This window comes from Leuresthes tenuis, unplaced genomic scaffold (assembly GCF_036924035.1).
Source record: "Leuresthes tenuis unplaced genomic scaffold, fLeuTen1.0.hap1 SCAF_7, whole genome shotgun sequence".
Lineage (NCBI taxonomy): Eukaryota > Metazoa > Chordata > Actinopteri > Atheriniformes > Atherinopsidae > Leuresthes > Leuresthes tenuis.
The window spans coordinates 17,489,463-17,510,702 of record NW_027325361.1 but is presented as its reverse complement, the minus strand read 5'-3'; the positions used below and the strand labels follow the sequence as shown (position 1 = coordinate 17,510,702).

General features: G+C 42.1%; 1 protein-coding gene across 3 annotated transcripts in view; it reads left to right on the top strand.

Moving 5' to 3' along the window:
* The first annotated feature begins 14,291 nt into the window (after positions 1 to 14,291).
* Positions 14,292 to 21,240, top strand: part of tle2a (TLE family member 2, transcriptional corepressor a) — a 34,293-nt gene continuing 27,344 nt past the window's right edge. For all 3 annotated transcript variants that reach the window (XM_072389617.1, XM_072389616.1, XM_072389615.1), the window contains exon 1: positions 14,292 to 14,858. In XM_072389617.1, the coding sequence (XP_072245718.1) occupies positions 14,835 to 14,858 (24 nt within the window). In that variant the 5' untranslated portion in view covers positions 14,292 to 14,834. The remainder of the gene's footprint in view (positions 14,859 to 21,240) is intronic.

The window sequence follows — 21,240 nt, the reverse complement described above, 5'->3', positions numbered from 1 at the left end:
GCAAAGCATCTTCAGGCCTCAAGTCGGACGATCTTGAAGAACAGACTTGAATTTCTGTTTTATAACAAGATGTAGAATTCATCTGTGGTTTCACTCACTTATCTATAAAAGGTTAAATCTGTCATCCAGGATTAAGTATAGCTCGCTGCTTTCAGAGTCCTGATTGACGTTTCAGTTCTACGAAAAAAAGGCTTTATATGCTAATATTTCAGTTTTATTCACCTAGTTTTAAAAGTACTTATTTCTATAAGTTGAGTCCTCCTCAGCACAATAGAAATAGGGGAAAGTGTCACTACTTTGTGGTGCTCAAAGCTTCGAAAAGTAATTCTCAAGAAATTCCACAGTAAAATGCCTTTCCAGAAGTAACGTTGGTGGTCCTCTGAATAATCCTCAGATCATCTGTTTTGGTGTCAACTGAATTGAGCCTTTGACATCAGCCGTTTTAGACTCTTCTGTGTTTCTAAGAATAGAAAGCAAACAAAAAACCAAACATGGTGATCTAGACGGGGCGAGCAAGCTGCTGCACTTTCAAACTATTTTTTTGCTGCATTCAAAGAAAGGTTCACATGATTTGACTCATTCAAGGTGTGGTTTGTGCTATTTTGTGCAGCTGAAGGTTCCAGCACTAAAATGGGGAAAATCATATTTGTACAAAGAGGTATTAGCAGTTGATGGTGCTCTGTGTCAGCCAATGCTGTTCAATAATTTGCTAAATTGCTAATGTTTGTCCTGTAATACGTGCTTACAGTTAAAAAGCAAAGTAACATAAAAAGGTAGTTGCACAAGAGCTCAGAAGCAAATCCCTGCTGACAATATATCATAAGAACATGTGGTTTGACTTCTCCTGCACTGCTTTGAGATTTATCGTTTTACCTTTGGAAACATACTGGCAAGTTCCTGATTTACGACATGATTTTCTTGCACATTAAATGCTTTTTAGTTGTTGTTTTTTTTTTTTGCAACAAGAATAATCAGAGCCAAGTGCTGAGGAATGAAGAAGGGTTAATCAAGGTTCTCCCTGCTGCATGACTGGGGAATGTATCGCACCACAAAAATAAACGCATGTATTTATAACGAAATAAACACTGGACCCTTGGGAACATTTGTGGGAGTTTCATTGGCAGCAGTATTGAAAAGCACTGTCATCCCTCATTTGAAATAATATGACTCACTAGCATGTTGTGAAAGTTGGGCTTACAAGAGGTAATTTTTTAACCTGATGTCAAAACAAGAGGGAATGGAAAACGTTAAGGTTGTTTATTTACACGAATATTTTTGCCATGTAGCTTCTTCTTCTGAGAGGTGATTTACAATATGAGTTCACAGCTGCTCATTAATTTCTCATGACTCATGCGTCTCATATGACCTGCCCTTACTTGGATATATTACTCTTAAGGCCTGATGGAAACTGCGTCTTGTTGCCTCATGAGATGTAGTCGCCATAGTAACTGGACCCTCCCTGAGAGCACCATCTAACATTAGATCAGCCTCAGAGATTAATAAGGCGGGTGGAGCACGTTTTCTACCTGGAGTTGACAGACACATTTCTGTGGCTTGACCTTGTTTTAGATCTGTTTGTAAGCTTTCAGGTTAAAACGTTGGAAAACTGTCACCATGACATGTTGTTCTGTTGTAGTTCTTTCATGGAAGGTCGAATATATTCCAAATCCTAGTTAGCCCCCTTGATCCTACCCCTCCAGTTTGCAAAAGTTAAGCTACCCCTTTTCTTCGTCCGTCTAGAAGTAGTGGTGATTTATCTCCTCAGATGGGGTGTTGGTGGCAAAATTGCCACCATTTCTCAATTCCCAAAGAAAAGGGGTCACCTACCCAACCTGAACCAATGAAAAATGTCACTTCAGGTGAGCTGAAGTGGTGGGCCCAAGGGAAGAATTTGGTTTGGGCTATAGACATGCAGGGTCATGTGTTTATAGCTTATACTCAATGTCTTTTTATGGTATTTATCGTCAGAAAAATAGTACTGAGACACGAGTTTTTAGCATTTTACATTCAATGTCATATTTATTTCAGCAGAGTAATCTCACAAATGCATCATTTTTCCTGCTTCTTGTAGGAAAAGTAAAGCATCCCTTCCTGAGCTGTTGTGGCGCAGAATGAAATAGAACTACTCTAGTAAATAATCAGTACCTCAAATTTGTACTTAAATGCCACACTTGACAGCGAAATTTCCACAACTGCAGAATGTGCCTGTGTAAATATGTGTCTTTAAAGCCTACAGACAATAAACTTTAAATAGCAAAAGTGTCAATCCTTAGAAAACGTCAGGATCATGAATGGTCTGCTCCGCCACAACGGATCTGATTTCTGTGAATGGCTGCGAATCATGTGAGAAGAGGCTCCTCAGATGAGTGGTTTTGGGAAAACCTCAGCACTGGAAGCAGTAGAGCATGACAGAATCTCCTGGGCTGCCAGTATGTTGATGCTGTGGCAGACGTTATATACTTGGCTGGTCAGCCCACTTTGGTCGGCGTCCATGTGGATGATGGCCCCATGGTTTCAAACTGGAATTTCAGGACCGGTAACTGTTTTCTTAGTTTGTCTTTTTTGTTTGAGATTCTTTTCTTGGCCTTACTGAAGCTTTGTCTCTCTAACAGGGTGTGTATTTGATTGAAAACTTTTCAATCGTGAATGGAGAAAAAAAAAAAGGTGAATGGCTTGTACTGAGTAAAGTACAGAGTCAAAAGGTTCGTGTCAGCTGAATTGTGTTTCCTGGTATTTGTCGAAAGCACTTCGAGGAAGATTGATATAGGTGATATAAAAGTCAAAGGGAAACTGAGAAAGGAGACTAATATATGAATAAATAACATAGCATGGAAAATACTTGTTCTTTGAACTGTGTTGAATTTAACTATTTAGTAGTTGCCATTGAAATGGTCTCACATTAACTTTGTCAGAGGGCAGCCCAAGAAACCAATGTTGCCATGTTGCCCCCTCCTCTTAGTATCATTGAAGATGTTTTTTTATGAATCGCATACATATATCAGAGGCAAATTTCCAAACAGCAGCATAAGCTTTATCAAGAGCAATTTGTATCTTTATTAGTGCATCTCAGAGTATTTTGACAATTCATGTTTTTTCCAACATAGATTTGAAAATATGACAGAGTGAGGCTGCTGTTACTTTCTCATGCTGGAAGCCAGAAGAGACATTTTTAGCTTGGCGCTGTATTCTAGCAATTAAAATGCCTCCAGAAACGAGCAGCTACTCTCTGTTGTTTTTCTCTTCCTATTATAGACAGCAGCTAGTCTTCCTGCACCAAAGCCAAAAGTGATGCTTCTGCAAAGAGGCCCACTAATTAACCCCTCACTGTTCCACATTCATTCCCGCTCACACGTGCACGTGTTATTAATGCAGGTTCATCAGCCAGTGCCAGGGCCTTGTGTGATTTCAGATAACAATATGAATCTTATTTCATAATTAAGCCCACAAGACTTAATCCGAGAAGCAGCCTGCTCTAAGCCTTTTGTGCTGAGGGAATTATTTCATGATCAAAGTTTTAGCATTTGTGCTTTGAATCCCACTGAGGTCCAATGTGTTAGTTACCCAGAATGCCTTTTATTGGGGTTGTTGCTATTGATTTTGATCCAAAACTATGATTTTTCATGTACGCCTGTACCTCAAGAGCACAAAACGTACACGAAGACGGTTATTAATGAAGATATGTGATATGGCGTAAAAAGGTGAGAATTCTTACACAAATAAACCAATAAGTACATGCTGTTATGCAAAAAAGTCATACAAAAAAAGCAAAACAAAAAGTTCAATTTGTGTTTGGTGTTTGCACCAGTCCCCATCTAATTGGTTGTAAGACTGTTGTAACATCATGCAAAACAAGATTTAGGCTTTTTTTGTGTGTAATCCCTGACTGACTTCAGGATATCAGGGCTCTGCTGAAGGACTCCCTCTTCGTATATGCATGACGCTCTCCTTGACTTTGATTGGGTACATTGTCACAGTGCAGCATTTGTGGCACTGTCTAAGGTGAACTATCATTATCCTTCAAAGTACCCCCCAGCTCATTTTTCACGCTGTCTCTGCTGCCATATATTTTATTCAGCTGGACCAGATTTGCTCTTGCTGGATAACATCCTGTTTTTGTTTTCATTTATAATTAAATCAGAAAAGCCATCTATTTCCATTTAATTTGTTTCCAGTCCACTAACCCACAGCTGTTTGCCTTTGAAACATAATTACTGAAATTGAATGTATTATTATTCCATTTCTTGATGTGCTTGCAAGTCTATTACTGTACCATCAATGTTTAATTGCACCTATGTGTTTTCGCTGCGCTTCATGTGAAGTTTCTTTCTCTCTTTCTTGATAAAGACAGCAGTTCCAGACTGACTCTGCAGCTGTGATTAATTTGTGGTGACTGGTTGGCGGCAACTATGATAGCATTAGTTAAGATTAGCAGAGAGACATGTGGGTTAGGGTGGGGATGATAGAGTTGATGCTGATGATGACAATAAGAATTACAGTGTCACTTACTGCTGGCCTTGATGAGTTTTGATGAGTTTTGATTCCAGGGATCAGTCATAATAACAGGAGAGTGCCTGCAGAGCCGGTGTGTCACAGGAGTTCTTGCCCTTGCTGGCAATGGCCTTCCAGAAAGAAACAAGTAGTGACAAGAAGCTAGTGAGGCAGGAGAAGCTTTTGGCTTTACTAACAGTGGTCGTAAATACTCTGAGGAGGTATCTATAGCTTTCTCGCATCCAGCTTCCCGTCTCCAGTCTCTTGGCATTTAAATGTTGTCTTGGACAGTACTTCTGTGCTCAGGGGCCCGGCTGCAGGGACCTCACTGGATAATGGTACATTTCTTTCAGGCAGACCAAGTAGAGAGCGCAGAGGCAGCTTGTCTGGCTGCTAGCCATCCTCACCACTACCACCAGTGACCTGACGTGGGATTTATATATTATATATTTACACACACACACACAGACTTATTGCTCTTACCAGGGGCTTCATGTCATTCCGACCCTGCAAGTCATGCGAGACCTTATAGATTTATAGGTGAGGGGAAAACGCGTCCCGCTGTGGAAGAGTAGCGACACGGAGAGGTAAACAAACATCAGGTACGTCGTTAGAGGCTACGTGTGACAGGGCCTCTGTTTGGAAAACAGTCCAAGGTCCTGTTACGGACTGGAATGATGTCATCGCGAGGGGAGGCCCACATGGATTCAGGTTCAACTTATTAATTCACATTAACAATAATCAGGAAAGGTGTAGTTGGGTTACTGTGTCATGTGTTACCACAGGAAAACTGACACACACTAGCATACAGTGGTGTACTGTAAAACCTGAACTCATGCAGAGACCACCCATCTCACCAGCCACAGATGCACGTTTCTGTTTGAGTATCCATATTTTGATCGCACACAGTTATGTATTGTCTTACGAAGACTGAGACCAGATACAGGCCCAGTACAGCGTGTGTGTGGATTTAACCCCGAGGCAAAAATGGCACTTTAACAGCATTTTTGTGGAACCCAAACCAAAGTATCTGACTTGTCACTAAATCAGCTACTCTGAGTACACAGTCGCTCGCCTCCAGTGTAGTTAAAATGTTGTATATCACTCAGAACTTGTCATCTAAAACTTCTGTTTACAGTGTTACTCCACTGTCACTGTGATAAAATATTCTCCAGTGCTTTGCAATAAATGTTTTTCTAGGCTTCAAGGGTTTCCTTTTTATTAGTTAGTTGGTCTATCTTTAACTTTATATCTATTAAACCTGTGAAAACAGAAGCGACACGAGGACTCATTCCATCTACTCAAACTCCTGACTCTTGAAACAGATCTTATTCTTGCCTTGAATCGTATTTAATCACAGTACAATCGGGATTCCAGTTAGAGAGCCAGGAACTGATCGCTAAACTGTGACATACAGGGTTCAAACAGTCTTGTTCTCACTATTTGTGTAGCTATCGTCCATAGAGCTGCAGCATCGACAGAGAGGGACCACAAGGGGAAGTGGGAAGCCGGGGTCGGTTCTAAAGCCAGCTGGTCTCCCTTGGAAAATACAGGTTGCCTTCCTGTGCCAGAAATCTGCAGAGCGAGAAGGTATAGTAAATGAAAGAGGGGAAAATGTTAGTGTAGATGTGGCTGGCCAAGAAGAGAAGGAAAGGATGGATCATATTCTTAAAATTCTGCTTCTGTGGAGAGGAAAATGCTGGCAAGACACAAGTGGAATGAGGAAAATTCCCCATTTTCCTAAAAAATAACAATAAGAAAGTAATTAAAAAAATCTAAATCATGTGGCTCTGATAATCAGGACAACATTGTTTTTAAAAAAAACCTGCATATAAAATGTATTGAAAGTTGTGCTTTCTCCTACAGCTACGAGGTGTACAGCTTGTTATCAATTTGAGTGAAAAATAATGGATATCTTCATTTGGAAATCATTTGGAATTCATTTGGATATCTTCACTTTGGAAAGTGACAGAACAGTGACAGAACAGTGTATTCCCTTATCCATCTTCGGTTTAATGATACCTCCTATAGCATATTTGCACTCTGAGTTTCTGATAGAATGACTTCACCATCGAACCCTGAAAAGGACTTTTTTTTTTCTTCAGAATATTGTGAAGAAGCAAAGTAAAGCTTGTATTGGCGATATGATATTGTCCATCCATCCATCCATCCATCCATTTTCCTTAATCCCCCCCTTAATGCATCGGTCGGATCGCGGGGGGGCTAGACCCTATCCGAGCTGTCATTGTACGAGAGGCGGTGTACACCCTGGGCAGGTCCATCACAGGGCCACACAGAGACAAACGAGACAAACAACCTAACGACGATTTTAGAGACACCAATTAACCTAACATGCATGTTTTTGGACGGTGGGAGGAAGCCGGCGTACCCGGAGAGAACCCACGCATACACGGGGAGAACATGCAAACTCCACACTGAAAGGCCCCAGCCGGAAGTTATATGATGTTGTATAAGTTCTAATTCTGTGTGAAAAATAAATAAAAGTCTTGAAACAATAGCAGTGATCATAAAGCAATGTCAGACCCTGACTTATATGCTTCTAGCTTTCCTGATTAGCGTTAGATTTGACCACTGTAGTTTAACATCCCATCCAAACTGCTCATCCCATCCACTCTTTTGTAGGTATGGTGGTTGAATGTTGTCAGTTTCTAAGACTAGATAGGACTGTACATGACCAATAATAGCTAAAGAGCTTATTTAAAAGTATAATGAACATGTTCATATGTCAGCAGGCTGTAAATTAGCAGTTCATATTGATCTTCTGAAGTTTTGACCTATGAAGTGCTAAAGCCAAAGCTTAACTTTGGACACACTGCATGTTCAGTACCCCCCTTTTGACAACTATCCCACCCTTTGAAGTCAGCTAAGAGTCTTTCATTTCTTGTTTGGAGCATTTTCCTCCTTTTTGTTCCAGCAGAAGCCTTTTAGTTCTAAGAGGTTCTTGACTTATCTCGCACGCACTGCTCTTTTGAGGACTTTCCGCAACTTTTCAGCGATTACATTTCTGAACTATGAGGAAAGGGCAAAACTTTCAGTTTGTTCCTCTCGACTTTGTCTTAGAAGCCACCCTCTTAATCTCTTACAGTCAGTGTGATGTTTGCTCACAGAATTCTTGTTGGTATTTAATTGAGTCCATACTTCCCTCTGCCAGTGAATTTTTTCCATGCCACTGGCTGCAACACAGTCCACAGGACAAGTTACCCAAATGCATCAGGCTTGTTTGGATGTTCACTTTAAAATGTGTCAACTTCGAGGCGAGGATGCAGGAAACGTTTGCGTCTCATGATTCCTCCATGAGTATCATATCTGTGCAGGATTTTGCTGAATCTACTGATTTTCACAGGTTTTTTTTTTAAAGAAAAATAAGATCTTTTGATTTGCCCCTGCAGCAGTCTTATGAGCAGTTCTCTTAAAAAGAATATTTGTTGGTCACCCAAACCTTTAAACTTGGCCTCCACTGTTTTTTCTATGAAAACACATTTAATAATCTTATCAGAAAAAAAGTAAGAAATGGCAATACAACAGCAACTTCCCTCCAGCGTTGGAGGGCATTCATTAATGACATTTTCTGGGTGCAACAGAAATAAGTCTACAGCTGCTGGAGAAGTTTAGAAGAGTGCTTAATTTTGTATCACCTGGCCTTTTCCAGCAATGACAATGTGAACAGCGGAGGACCTGAAGGCTTACTGAGGCAGGAGAGTTATTCGAGAACTGAAATCTCTTGGGCGTCTCAAACATTTGAATGTTGCTCCTCTCCTCTTTTTTTCTCTCCATAATTCTCCTAAACAGATTTAATGCTCTAATCATGGCACCACTTGTGCAAAATGCTGAAAAGCACATTGTTATTGTTAAGTTTTTAGTGCGAGTTGGAGAGAAGTCCATCTTCTACTCACTTAAATATCCATAGAAACAAGTTTTGAGGACAATGGTGAGGTATTTAGATATTTTACTTGAGTATAGATGTAGCAACACTACAATGTAAAGAATACTGCTTTCAAGTTCCTGCCTTGGTCAAAATACAGCATCTTTGGCATCAAAACATACTTAAAGTACAGAAAAAGAAGTAACAGATGGATAAGATGATGAACTGTGTGAGTGGTCAAACAAAATATGATATTTGCCTCCAAAATGAGTTGATAAGAAGCAGAATACAATCCCATTAATATATTAAACTGCATTACATGACGAAGTCAGTGAATTAGGTTATATTCGACCTCTGGTTACAGGTGAGCACTCATTTTTTGGGGGATGAACCTTGACTCCTGAATAAAGCGTTCAGGGGCAGCTCGGTGTTTAAAGTGTAACGTTGACACCGTGTGGTAGGAAATGACAACTGCAGCCAGAACACGGCGAATTAACACGTGGGTATTTAGCGCCACTTCCCATGTATAGACGTGTAAATTAACGGACGTCAAGTCACTAGAAGGTAACCTTAAGGTGCACCGTCTGGTTTGAAGTGCATCCACCGGGTGATGTTTCTGGTTTTGCAAGAAAATGCCAAGCAGCAGGTAACTTGGGCCCTCTTCTTGAAGAACAGGTTGAACCGAGACATGGGCCCAGCTGTGCGGCTTTCTGTTCTTACCGATCCCCCAATAACTAATGAATTTTGACACTGAAACGGCTGGCAGACGATTAACAACATTATATATCAGCCGCGTTACTTCTACTGAACAGCAGGTGGCAGCATAACGCAGTGTTCCAGCTTGTTGCCTCCAAATCCAAAACCCAAACAATGCAGTAACCTATTTGGGCTTTTATAGTGGAGATTATTTGTGAGACAAAAGTCATTATATTGATTTGTTTAATGTAAATTGTTTATTGTTTGTATCAGTCTACAGGAGTTATCATTTAACCACTTAGGGTTGCCATGATAACAAGATATGTTTGAGGTTTTTTACTCATTTTCGAGCCAAACTGCACACAAAACAGATCATATGTTACATCTCTTGTCCTTCTTTGCGTCAAAACCTAATTTTTTAGCTCTCTTTATTGCTTTTATATATCTACGATAACACCTTATCTGCACTCCAACATGCCAGCACTGGTAAAGTGGAAACTCAAAGCAGTGGCTGCCTCCTTCTCGCAGGAGAGCATCACTCTGCTGCTTGGAGATGAGTGACAGCGCACGCAGAGTGCTGTCAGTAGCATTTGCAAGTCAATGCTCAGATTTAACCTCTTCACTCTGCCTTCAGTGTGGATCCACTGCCTGCATTCAAAATCAGCCTTTGAAAAGACACACTTTTTCTCAGCCCACCTTTTAGAAAAATGCTAAGCAAAAGCGAGAATACGACCTATCGCTCTGACCTTGTTGAAGGATTTTACCGTCATCTCGTGTTGTCACTTTTCAACAAGTTACCACGAGGAGACAGTTTCTCTTTGTCTTCATTGTTATCTCCCTGAGCTCAATATTGAATTCCATGGTCAAATTGTGCGAGCAGCTACAGTTACAGACATGCGGAAAGTCAAAAGATCTCATTCCTCTTCACTGCACAAAGGCACAAATAAGTCCATTGTTCTGTTTAATAAAATGCCAGTGAGAAGATGAGGTGTACATTTGAGCTTCTCAAGTCTACATCAGGTTGTGATGAAATCACTGTTACATTTACAAACACAACCATGTAAGAAGACTCATTACCGAGCTCCTCGGTGTGGTGTTATGTAGTCCAAAGACTGGAGGAGACTTTTTGAGTAGGGATAACAATGTTGTTGCACGGCGCTGGAATTCCTGACTTCCCAGATACACATGCCTGTGGGCGTAAATGTGTCAGCGCCTGTTTTATGTGTGCATATGTGTGTCACAGAAGGTATTTATTTGTATCCGCCTGCAAGGAGCAGAGGAGGTGTGTGCATGTGTTTGTGTGCATGTGAGCATAGCTGCTGCTGATGTGGGTCATTACCCCTTCTTTTCCCTCAGGGGCCATGCAGCAGGAGAGGACAGAAGGGGAGAGGATGGATGGAGGGGGTGAGGGGGATGGGAAAAAAAATCAAGGGGGTTGGAGGTGCTGTGAGGAGGAGGGGGGTTGAGATTGTGTGAGTGTCGAGGGGGGGTGGTTGAGACCAATAAATCACTGTGCCGTCTCTGCGCTGACACCCAGCTTGTCTGATGAGGGACAGGGGAAGGGTGGGGCACATGGGGGATGGGGGTAGGGACGAGGAAGGGCGCCATCACTACAACACTGTGGCCTTGTCTTCCTGTCAGTCAATCCCACGCAGGCCAGGAGCCACTCTCAACTCCAACCTGAAACTGCAGGGGAGGTTGAGGAAAGGTGGAGAGACTGGGGAAAAAAGTGGAACACGGCAAAAGTTTATGACCCAAACCAGCACACCTTTCCTCTGTGGTCCTCTCGTTTCCAAGGGGACGTTTTTTTTGGAAGGGGAGAGCGGTCTGTCTGCTTTCCAGTAAAACTCGACTGGTCTAAACTTAGAAATAGCTCCACGAAATCAGTCGTTTAAAAAAATTCTAATTATTAAACTCATGACTGCGTCAAGGTCAGTGGGCAATTTCCTTAATTTCTCAGGAGTTTGAACAGTTTGAAGAAGGATATCGACCTTATTTTGTTGTGTGAGCCATCGTCAGAGTGACGGAGGATAGAATAACAGTGAAATATTGTCCTTTTCACGCTGTGAAGCATGGAGCAGCTGCACTTGGAGTGCAACATGTCTTGAAGCTTCATTGCATTCTGGTTCATGAAAGCTTTACTACTATCGTGCAAATTGGGTTTCCAGCTGCATTTATTTACTTTTTTTAAGGACTGTCTCCAAAACCCAATCCCTACCATTGATTCTTTATAAAGCTGGAGTTTTTTTCCACTGTAAAACAGAATTGCGCAGGTAGCTCTAGTGCTCTGAAGTTATTTGGCCGTGGACCTGGAAATACCATGCACTTAATGGAGTTCAAGGTAGATTGCTGCACTTCCGTAGTTTGCCTTCCCTTTTCCTTCGAGCTCATTTCAAACCACAGAGAAAGATTTAGGAAAAGGATAACTATTGCCACACCTGATGAACAAACGCCCATTCATCCAGAGTCAAAAAGCAACTATTGGCATCAAATCGAAACAAAACCAAATCTTGATTCCTTTGTGGCTTTTAGTCGACTTAGATGGGGCCCATAAGATGGTGTCTCCATCGTTGCATTTACTGTATCAGGTCCTGTAAGTCAGGGCATTGAGCTGGTGTCGGTGTAATGGCAGCCGGGATCAACTCAACTATATAAGAGCAGGGAAAAAGCAGGAAAATTCCAGCTCTGTTTCACACTTCCATCACAAATATATTGTCCTTCACCTGTTTTGATCTATGGAGTGTAGCTGGAATGTGAGAATATTTGAGCGTAATCTTCTTTTGTGTGAACTTTCCTCTTGTTTCTCCCACATAATTCCCGCGGCCTGCCAGAATATATATATACGATCACACAATGCCATCACCAGGCAGACACAGGCTATCGATCTGAGCAAAACATTGTAATAACTGCTCTCGTCATGCTGCCAGCCAGTGAAAAACATTAGATGGTCTGTCTTCTGGACACGATTTCTGTCCAGCAGACCACTTCTGTTGTAATTTGGGTGTCACTTGGTATTGATACCGGTCACAGTTTAACGCAGATGTTGCTGTAGCTGAACTTTTCAAGGGAAGTGAACTTGTTTTCAACACCTCATTTCAAACCACTCCCTTCCAATCTTTCACTGCTTGATGATAATGTGCTCAAGGTATGGAGAATCAGAATGTCATTGCTTTCCCTGCTGGTTTCTTTACCTGTGCTGCTCCCTTCGGCGCTTTCCACTCTCCCACCCTTTGAGGCAGGTGACGCGCGTGTTTACCTTGACTCAGAATACGAGACTGAATTGTCTCTTAAGAATCTTACGTGACCAAGCTCAAACTAAAAGGTCCCGCAGCCTCATGACAACTGTACCTTTTCTTGTTGTCGGGTCACTTTGATGTCCTGTTGCTCTGAGCCACTGAGGAGGTAAGAAGGGCACTGTAGTGTATTTAATCACTGGAGCTCAGCCAACACACACACAGTCCACTCCTTCATCTGACCTGCCAATAGCAATAATATGTGTCCTTCACTTATCATTTTCAAGCATCTATATTATCGTACCGCCCCCCCCCCCCCCCCTCCCCTCCCCTCCCCTGCACCACAGAGTGGAGACTCACGCATCCTGTGAACCCTCCCACTTACTCCCCACCCCCCTCCCACGCACATACTGGACGCACACACATGCACGCACGCGGCTTGAGACATCCCCCTGTGCAGCAGCAGACTGCAAAGCACTGCATTCCTCATGACTTTTTTTTTTTTTTTTCTAATAAATGTGATCCCAGAATCCTGGAGGGAGACCAGTGCTGTGCATTAAAATTCATGGGAAAAAATGGCAATAAAATCTTTCTTTCTCTCCTTGTTCCCCTCTTTCTCTTGCTTCCTCTCCACTCTCCCCTCTTTCTCCCTTTTCTCGTTTTCATTCCTTCACTTGTCTGCTCAGCAAACACACGCACACACACACGCGCACACACACAAGCCACTAACACATACACATTTTTTTTTCATCACCCATGTGCACTCCTGCTCTCGTTCAATCTCCTAACCCTCCCACTGGCTCGTCTTTCTCAGCCCCCTCCACTCCCCCACCGTCCTTCATCCTTTATTCTCTTCCTCCTCCCTCCTTCCTCCCCCTCTGCCTTTTCTGTCTCTCCTTCTCACACACATAGATTCTCACACAAACACACACACCCATCTATATTTTCCAACTCCACCTCTGGCAGGTTGTGATTTCCACTGTCAGAAATTGCTTTTTCAATATCTCTTTCTCTAATTATGAGCCCAGCTAAAGGGGTCATGCCACCAGAATACCAATTTTTCCACCATTTCTCCCGTCTTCCCCCTGAATAATGCTCTTTTTCCAGGTAGAAACAAAGTGCTTATTCAATATATAGCTGTGCAAGTGTTGCGCCATTATCGCTGTAGTGCCTTCAGTTGCCTAATTGGGCCCTTATTTAGCTTTTTTTTTAACGTCTGGTCAGCCCGGCGTGGTCGTGATTATTTTTTTTCCTATTGATAGGATGATGCAGATGTTAGCCTAAAGCCTATTTATCTCAATGGAATGAGGGCAATGTAAGCTTTCTGGATACACTGAAACCACTGAATCTTGACACAGCAGCCACACAACTCCTCGCATTCTCAATCACTCCAAGCACCCCGGAAAGGGTTAACTTCGCAGAGCGTTCGTAGCCCTGTCTGATTGACGTGTGGAGCATTGTGCTACCGTTACCCACCAATCAACGAGCGGCCTTTTTACCCCACGTGGGTTCTCTGAATGCTCATTGGTTCCCTGTGCCAGTGTTTACCGTGCCGAGGCCGAGCCCCACGTGGAGATTTCATTCAATCACTGAACAGCTCCTCCGAAGCTCTCTTTTAGAAAATAAATGTGGGACATTTTATAGAATTAAAATGTCCCAATTGTGGGGATATATTTTCAATTACTTGCGTGAGTGCAGGTGAACTTAATAACTGCGCAACGCGAACAAGACAAGAAGCCCCTGCGAAGGTTTCTTTGCCAATATCGCCAGGCTATTTAAAGAAAGTCATTATGTGAATGCTCTGATATGGCCGGTGTTTGATACTTATTAAGATAGTTTCTGCTGTTGCATAAAATTGCAACAACAACAAAAAGTGTCTTCGGGTCCCCTTGATGAATGAAAGCTACTCGTATGCAAGGGTCCCATTGAGGATCAGAGCAGGGGGAGTGGGAGAAGTGAGGGACTGGGAGTGTTGTGTGAAAAGAGTGCAGGCCAACGAGTGGAGACAAAAGAGGCTGCGGCTGTATTGAGTGTGCTGGTTGAGTGTCCGTCTACGAAGCCACAAGCAAACCGCATCACCCCTTCTTCTTCTTCTTCTTCTCCTCCTCCTTCTTCTTCTTCCTCCTTTTCATTTGGCCTTAACGCTACATACGGCTAAAATATATCGAAGCGGGAGACAATTTGCGATATTGTTTCGCTGGAGGCGAAGTTGAGGACTTGGGAAGAGAGCTCCCTTCGACCGGGTGTTTCTCGTCTCCTCTTCCCGTCCCTTGTACACGTCGAGAGCGTTGCGGTGCGGTGTGGGGTTGGAGATATAACCCAGAACAAAGGAGTCTTGGAGCAGGGATTGAGCGAGTCGAGACTAGCTTTGCCATTATCTTTGAAAACCGGCCAAATGCCTCTGTGAGCGCCACTATAGTACATCGGCTGCTGCTCGTATTTCTCGACGAAGCCTTCCGCCCCGAACTGGAGACAGAAGAAGGACAAAAAAAACAACAAAAACGCACAGCGAGACACGCAAGTCGGCGGTTACAATGTTTCCTCAAAACCGAGCACCGGTAAGTAGGCTAGCTCCTAACAGTCTGCACGTATTTGATGAAGCTTTTGTCTCTTAGCCTACAGTGGGTTTATATTACACGCTAGGTTGCTTTAAGACCTTATTAAGAGTCATTAAGAAAGTGCAAGTCGAAATTGTTGGGTCTTTGTCATCCATATGTATTTCCGGGGACTCTTTACAGGGGAGAGTGTGATTCTGAGAATAATAATATGGTTTTATTTCTATCAGTGTAATGTTGTGGCTGATTAGGGTCAGATAAATTGTCAGTAGGGGTTTTGTGGGGTCACCCATTCAAACAACGTCCAACTTTACTGACTTTCTTTGTGTGATATCTTGTGTCCTTAGTGGCCACCTCCAACCACCGGGTTAGAAACTTGGAGCCCCTTACGATCCCCGCACTATTGTGCAGTTGACCCAGATGATGTGTGTATTTGTTTGTCCCCTCATCGTGAGGGGAAAGTGAGTCATCTTGGCCTGTTGTCACCCTCTCTCAAAGATATGCCCATCTCAAGTGCCATTCATCCATTTCACCATTTAATTTTTGTTCCCCTGCTCTTCCTTTTTTCCTGAAAAAAAAAAAAAAAAAAACACCCATCAAATTGGATTCCACTGACCTGACAAATATATTTGCCCTCATTGTCACCCCAAAGTGCTGTTTAACAGTTGGTAATATGGCTGTAAAAAATCATTTAAAAACTACAACAAAAAAGGGAATGCGCATACTGTTTAAGAAGGATTTCTGCAACATTAGAAGCGGAATCCATGCTGCACTGGCCTTAATTTGTTTTAGTCGAGTTTAGGTGGAGAGCTTTTGAGTAGACTCAAATACATAAACACTGGTCCTCCAACTGTGAGAAGTATCAATTAAGACCTGCTCATTTGCCTAACCCTCTTCCACAGCCCTCAGTCATGCTACCCTGCACCCCTCCCCGACAGTGTTTTGACATTCGTGTCCCTTGTATGGAAATCAGATTAAGCACATGGTGAAGTACAAGTTTGCATGAACATGTGCGCACGCCCCTGTAATCCAGTCAGTCAGGTGAGGACACAGAAAGAGATTGTTTTGATGCTTTCCTGGATTTGCATACTACTTAAATTACACCCCCGTCATGCACTGTGATTTCTATTTTAGCCTGCATGTGCTTCTGTGTGGTAAAGGGGTCCTGTGAAACACCCCCCCCCCTCTCCCTTTCCTCCCTAAACCTACAGCACATACAGAAGCAACACACATTCACACACGTCTGCAGTACAGCTGAGTGCAGGAAGGCAGGGCAGGAGGCGCACTGTTGGTCTGTGGTTTGCACTGTAAACCCAATCCCTCTCATCCAGCCTCTCCTCACTGTGTTCCTGTGAGAGCTCCAAACCACATCTTAATGTATGGGCAGGCGTCCCGGGGTGAGAGTAGCACGCTGCGGCGGGCCTGGGCGGTACGTTTAGACCAGCGGTCCTGTTTCATTTCAACTCTCCACAGATCTCAGCACTGCCATGGGAGGCGGTCGTCATTGGAAAAATCTCAGGCCATCAGCAACTCTTGTTTGCACCTTGTAGTGAAGGGCCACTTGAACCAACCTAACCTACCACCACTGGAGGTTGGTGTGCTGTGAAGGAAGTAAACCATATATTACTAAATGTGTGGCCTGTGTATTCGGCAATCTTTAATCAAAATTGTAATGCACTTCTTGTACATTGAGGTGCATTTTTCTTTTTCTTTACACTAACAAAGGTATGTGGTTGGGTTGCATGTTCCAGGAAGCTGCTTGTATCCCAACCTTAATCTTCTTACAACAGGCGTCATTTCCTGTTTCTTTAAAAGTAGAAACTTGTTTTGGTTTTTTGGTTTTTTTCGAGCAAGACTATTTCTGCTCTGATAATGCACTCTCACTTGTGCCACAAAAATAAAAAAAAAGTTTATTTTTTCTTTTTTTAAAATTTATTTATATTGCATGTACAGAAAAGAAACCCACAACCAAATGTAGTGTGAGACAAACGATGTGGCTGAAAGAAAGACCAGAATACGCTTTAAGTTGACTATGTATCGTCTGATGACGTTGGGATGCAGCCTGATGCTAAAAGCAGTGCATGAGCAGATATTAAGGTATAAAATTAGGCAGGCATGGCTAGATCTTTTTCAGTTTTATCAAACCATTCAAATTCAGACAGAAGAAAGGGCAAAAAAAGTGTCAGTAAATTAAGCTAGCTGTGTACAGGAAATGACTAGCATCTGCATTTGCTTTGCCAGTCCCAGCTAGTTGAGTTAGCCTATTTTACGCTTGCACTCCAGACCTCACAATTCTTGACACCACCCATTGTATTCTACATTACGGATATATATATTTGGAAAAAGAGTTATCATTATGGAGTAGTGAGTAGCTTCGTCCACCATCCTTGACAGGCTGTAAAGAAAAACATTGACAATGTTTGAAAAGATGCAGTTCCTGTTGTAATGGGTCCCAACTGTCATTGGTAAGTTTGGAATTTGGTAGTCAATCTAACAAAATTAAAAGTGTGTATTTATATTTTAGCTATATCCTTTTTCATTCCAAAAATGTGTATTCACCTCAAATATCCCATGATCTAAATTTAAGGTTTAAGGAGACGTCTTTAAAGTGAAATCTATTCAGATGAGTGTGGACTGGGGTCACAGACATGGACTCAAGCTTTCAGTGTGGCTTTCTCTTCTCAAACATTACAACTAGCAAAAAGTCAGCCTCTACTTTCTCTTTCCTAGCATGCTTTTAGCTCTTTATCACTGCTGTTGTGTAGTGGTGAGAGTGCAGCTATCGATCAGGAGCTTGCCTGCTTTGCTCAGTCAGTGATTAGGGAGGGAGAAAGAAAAGGCCAGGGGAAATGAAGGAAAAGAAGCCGAAGGTTTACACAAGCTGTTGTGAAGGTGCGTCTCGGTGGAAGGAACAAACGAGCTGAGGGGGTTACCTGATACAAAAAGGCACCTACAGCAATTAGGCCAGCTGACAGACAAATTGTGGCGCTGAGCTAATGTGGGCTGACAGCAGAGAAATTTGAATAACGAGGCTTGCAGGAGGAAGAAGATGGGAATGGGGAGGTTGGGGGAGGGAGCTAAGGGAGAAAGATGTGTGGCATTAATGAAACAGGTGCCTCTCAGTCCCTCCCCTCTATGTGAAGTAATCATTGACAGATTACCTACAAATTTCTCCAGCGCAGAACCAAGCTGATGGCTACTTGATGTAAAGTGGGGGGAAAAGGAATTGGGCCAGACGACTGTTTCTCAATATTTGCAAACTGCTTTTACAGTTGAAATGGCTGGCACTGAATAACAGTCATGTTTGAACAATTTAATTTCTTCGTATTCAGACATGCTATTCTGGGTTAGATCCATTGTCACTGCATCCTTGTTGGTAGTCTGATGGGAAAAGTGTGAGAGCTTTGTGGGTGTTTACTTTGATGATTGACTCTGTGGGTAAGCAGTGTAATTAGTGGTCTGACTAATGGGTTGAGCTATATGCAGGGAGGCAGCAACAAATCATCCTCCCAGCTAAAGGAGAGAGATAGTGGTCCAGTTTTAAAAATTATATATTTAACAATGTTAGTGACAGGTTTTCTAGGGATCCGTCACTTGATCCACCACTTTGGCCTAGGCTATTATTTTTGAATTAAGATGACATTTTGTTGACATTTGCGGTTCCTCTACAATGACTCCGCATGACCTCTGCGATCTACAGACTCACTTTCATGAGGTTCATGTTTCTGGTTTTGAGTAAAATGTCATGGATTATTGCAGGAATTGCCACAAAATGTGTTAGCTATTCATATTGCCGAGAGGAGGAAGTCAGTGTACTGACTTTAGATTAGTGACTAAATTTGACTTGATCGAGTCTTTCATGTTAAAGAAAAGCCATCCTCGGTAAGCTGGCGCAGTTCACACATACCAAGCAGAGGTTACTTTGAGACAACCAAACTATGAGACATGCATTATTGTCATCTATTGACGTAGACAATCGACGGCAGAAAAGCCTAAACTACAAGCGAGACTTTTAGAAAGCCCACTTCAGTAGGAAGAATCACTCCTTACGCAATGGGAAAGAAAAAGAAGAAATCCAAAAAGCATCATGTGATGTCTGTGGGGTGCAATTTGAAATGGATGTAGTAGGAGGAGTCAAACCCATATTTTAGTCTTGAGATAACTTTGTACAATATGTAGTCAGTATATATTGCTATGTAAAATGGAGAAAGACACAGACCCGATTAAATATATTTATTAAATATTTGATCATTTAATGATGCCAAATCGGACAAGTTATCACTTCTCACAGTTATTTATTGTGGTAAACATCCATTTTGAAGCCAAAAAAATTCTTCACACAGCCTCCATGTGACTTCTAAACAAAACAGTGTCTTCTAAATAAAATGAAATGAACTCAACGTATCCCAGGATAGTGTAAGGGTAAGCATAGATGAGGGTCCCTTTTTTTCTTTCTATTATTTTATCTCTTTTATGATTAAAAACAAACCCGGCCAGCTCGTCACTCAGCCATCCGGCTCTGCAGGGGCCTCTTGCCAAGAGACTTGGCCACAGTCGTGTTTCCTGTTTCACACATAAATGCTTTCCCCCGATTTTGACGTGATTGGCAAAAATATGGAATCACAGACTGTACGAAAGGCAAAATCTGGGGTATTGTCGAAATGGTGAAAGGGCACTTTTCCTTGAACTTGTTGAGGAAAGGTGTTGGCTATGTTCAACAAGAAGAACCACACTTAAACAATGCTGTAATGTGCATCTGCAGGAGGGAAATTAGAGCTGTTCAAAAAGTATCTCACAGAAAAGGACAATAGACCTTTATCTATACCTAATGAGTTCGCATCACCTTGTTTAACATTTGTGTAACAACATAAATACGAACTGTTACTTCATTAAGATTTGGGAATTTGCGAATCAGAAAAGGAAAAAGCCACAAAAATGAAAATATCCTGCCACAGGCTGTTCACCTATGTGCCTCACACTGAGCCACCTTTGCTCCTGTATCTAGTATATGGACATGAATCCCTGTGTGGAAAATATTTGAGCGTTGCTTTTGAATGTTGCAGCTGTGAGGAATTGCGAGACAGAAAAGCTATGCACACTATGGCAGGGCTGAGCTGCATCTTAGTGGATTGTCATTTCAAAATTGACGTCAGGGCTACAGTCGTGTGAATGCAGTATGGTGCATGTGTGGTTGTAAGGAATTGTGGAAAGCTGCATCGTGCACAGTCCCACTTAACGTTTGTTGTAGGCATGCGTGGGTGTTTTTGTCTCATCTCCAAACGTGTATGTATGCACATGCTTTTTTGAGGGTGGGGGTTCAGAGCAAGGATGTGAGGTCATAGTGGTTTTCTGCTTGTGGTGCAATTAGAGGTTGCTCAAATGAAAACGGGAATGATTTAATTCAGAAAATGCGGCGCTGTTAATGGTCCCGTCATGTCAGGAGTTTTTGCTTCTTTGTGTTTTCGCCGTTGCATTCAGGGGTTACATCTGACCTTGGCTATGACATGTGTACAGCTTCTACCCCACTCTGTTTTTCAGCTATGTTTCAGTTTTAATGATCTGTTCCTACTCCCCTGTTCCACCAAAAATGACGTGGGTTTTGATTTAAATCATTTCCATCTCCATGTATGACTCTTTCCCTCATTTTGTAATTTATTTGTTGCAGTTGACTTGGATCTTTCTGGTTTGATTGAGCTCAGTGTTATGCATTTAATTGTGACATGATTGCATCTAAATTTCCCATGTTTAGCTTGTGCAACAGATGGCTTTAAACCTCTAAAAGCTTACTCAACATCTGTGTGTGCTAACCTATGTGAATTTGGAGTTAAGGTGCAGTAAAAGCATACTGTATGAGATAAGATAAGCATGGCTGATCCTTTGAGATGTTGGTTTCAAAGTTCTGTGAATCTACCATTGCATTAACTTTCACAATGAATATACAGTACATGGATCCTGCTGATGTGTCCAAAAGGCTGAGTGTTGCATCACACTGTGTGGCAACAAGTTAGATTTGGAAATAACAGTTGCAGGACAAAAAAACTGTCCTATGAGCATTTGCTTTATCCAAATTCAGCAACCGCAAAATATGCAGAAAGATGTGTTTCCATTCTTGCAGCCCTAAGCTCAGCACTCCCATTGAAAATGATCATGTTCACCTGGGTCTGTTCCCATCTGAGCTGATAAGAGTCATTTGAAGCAGGACTGAAAGCGGATTAAATCTTTTCCCTTTGGACTCAAAAGCCAGATGTTGGTGTGGTTTTTGACCAGTGTAAAAAAAAAAAAAATTTAAAATCTTAAAAATTTAAAAAAAATAAATAAAAAGTGGGATGATATGTTTTGGCTCTGTAAGCAGCTCTACTTTTAAGTTATCTGAATTGGGAAAGAG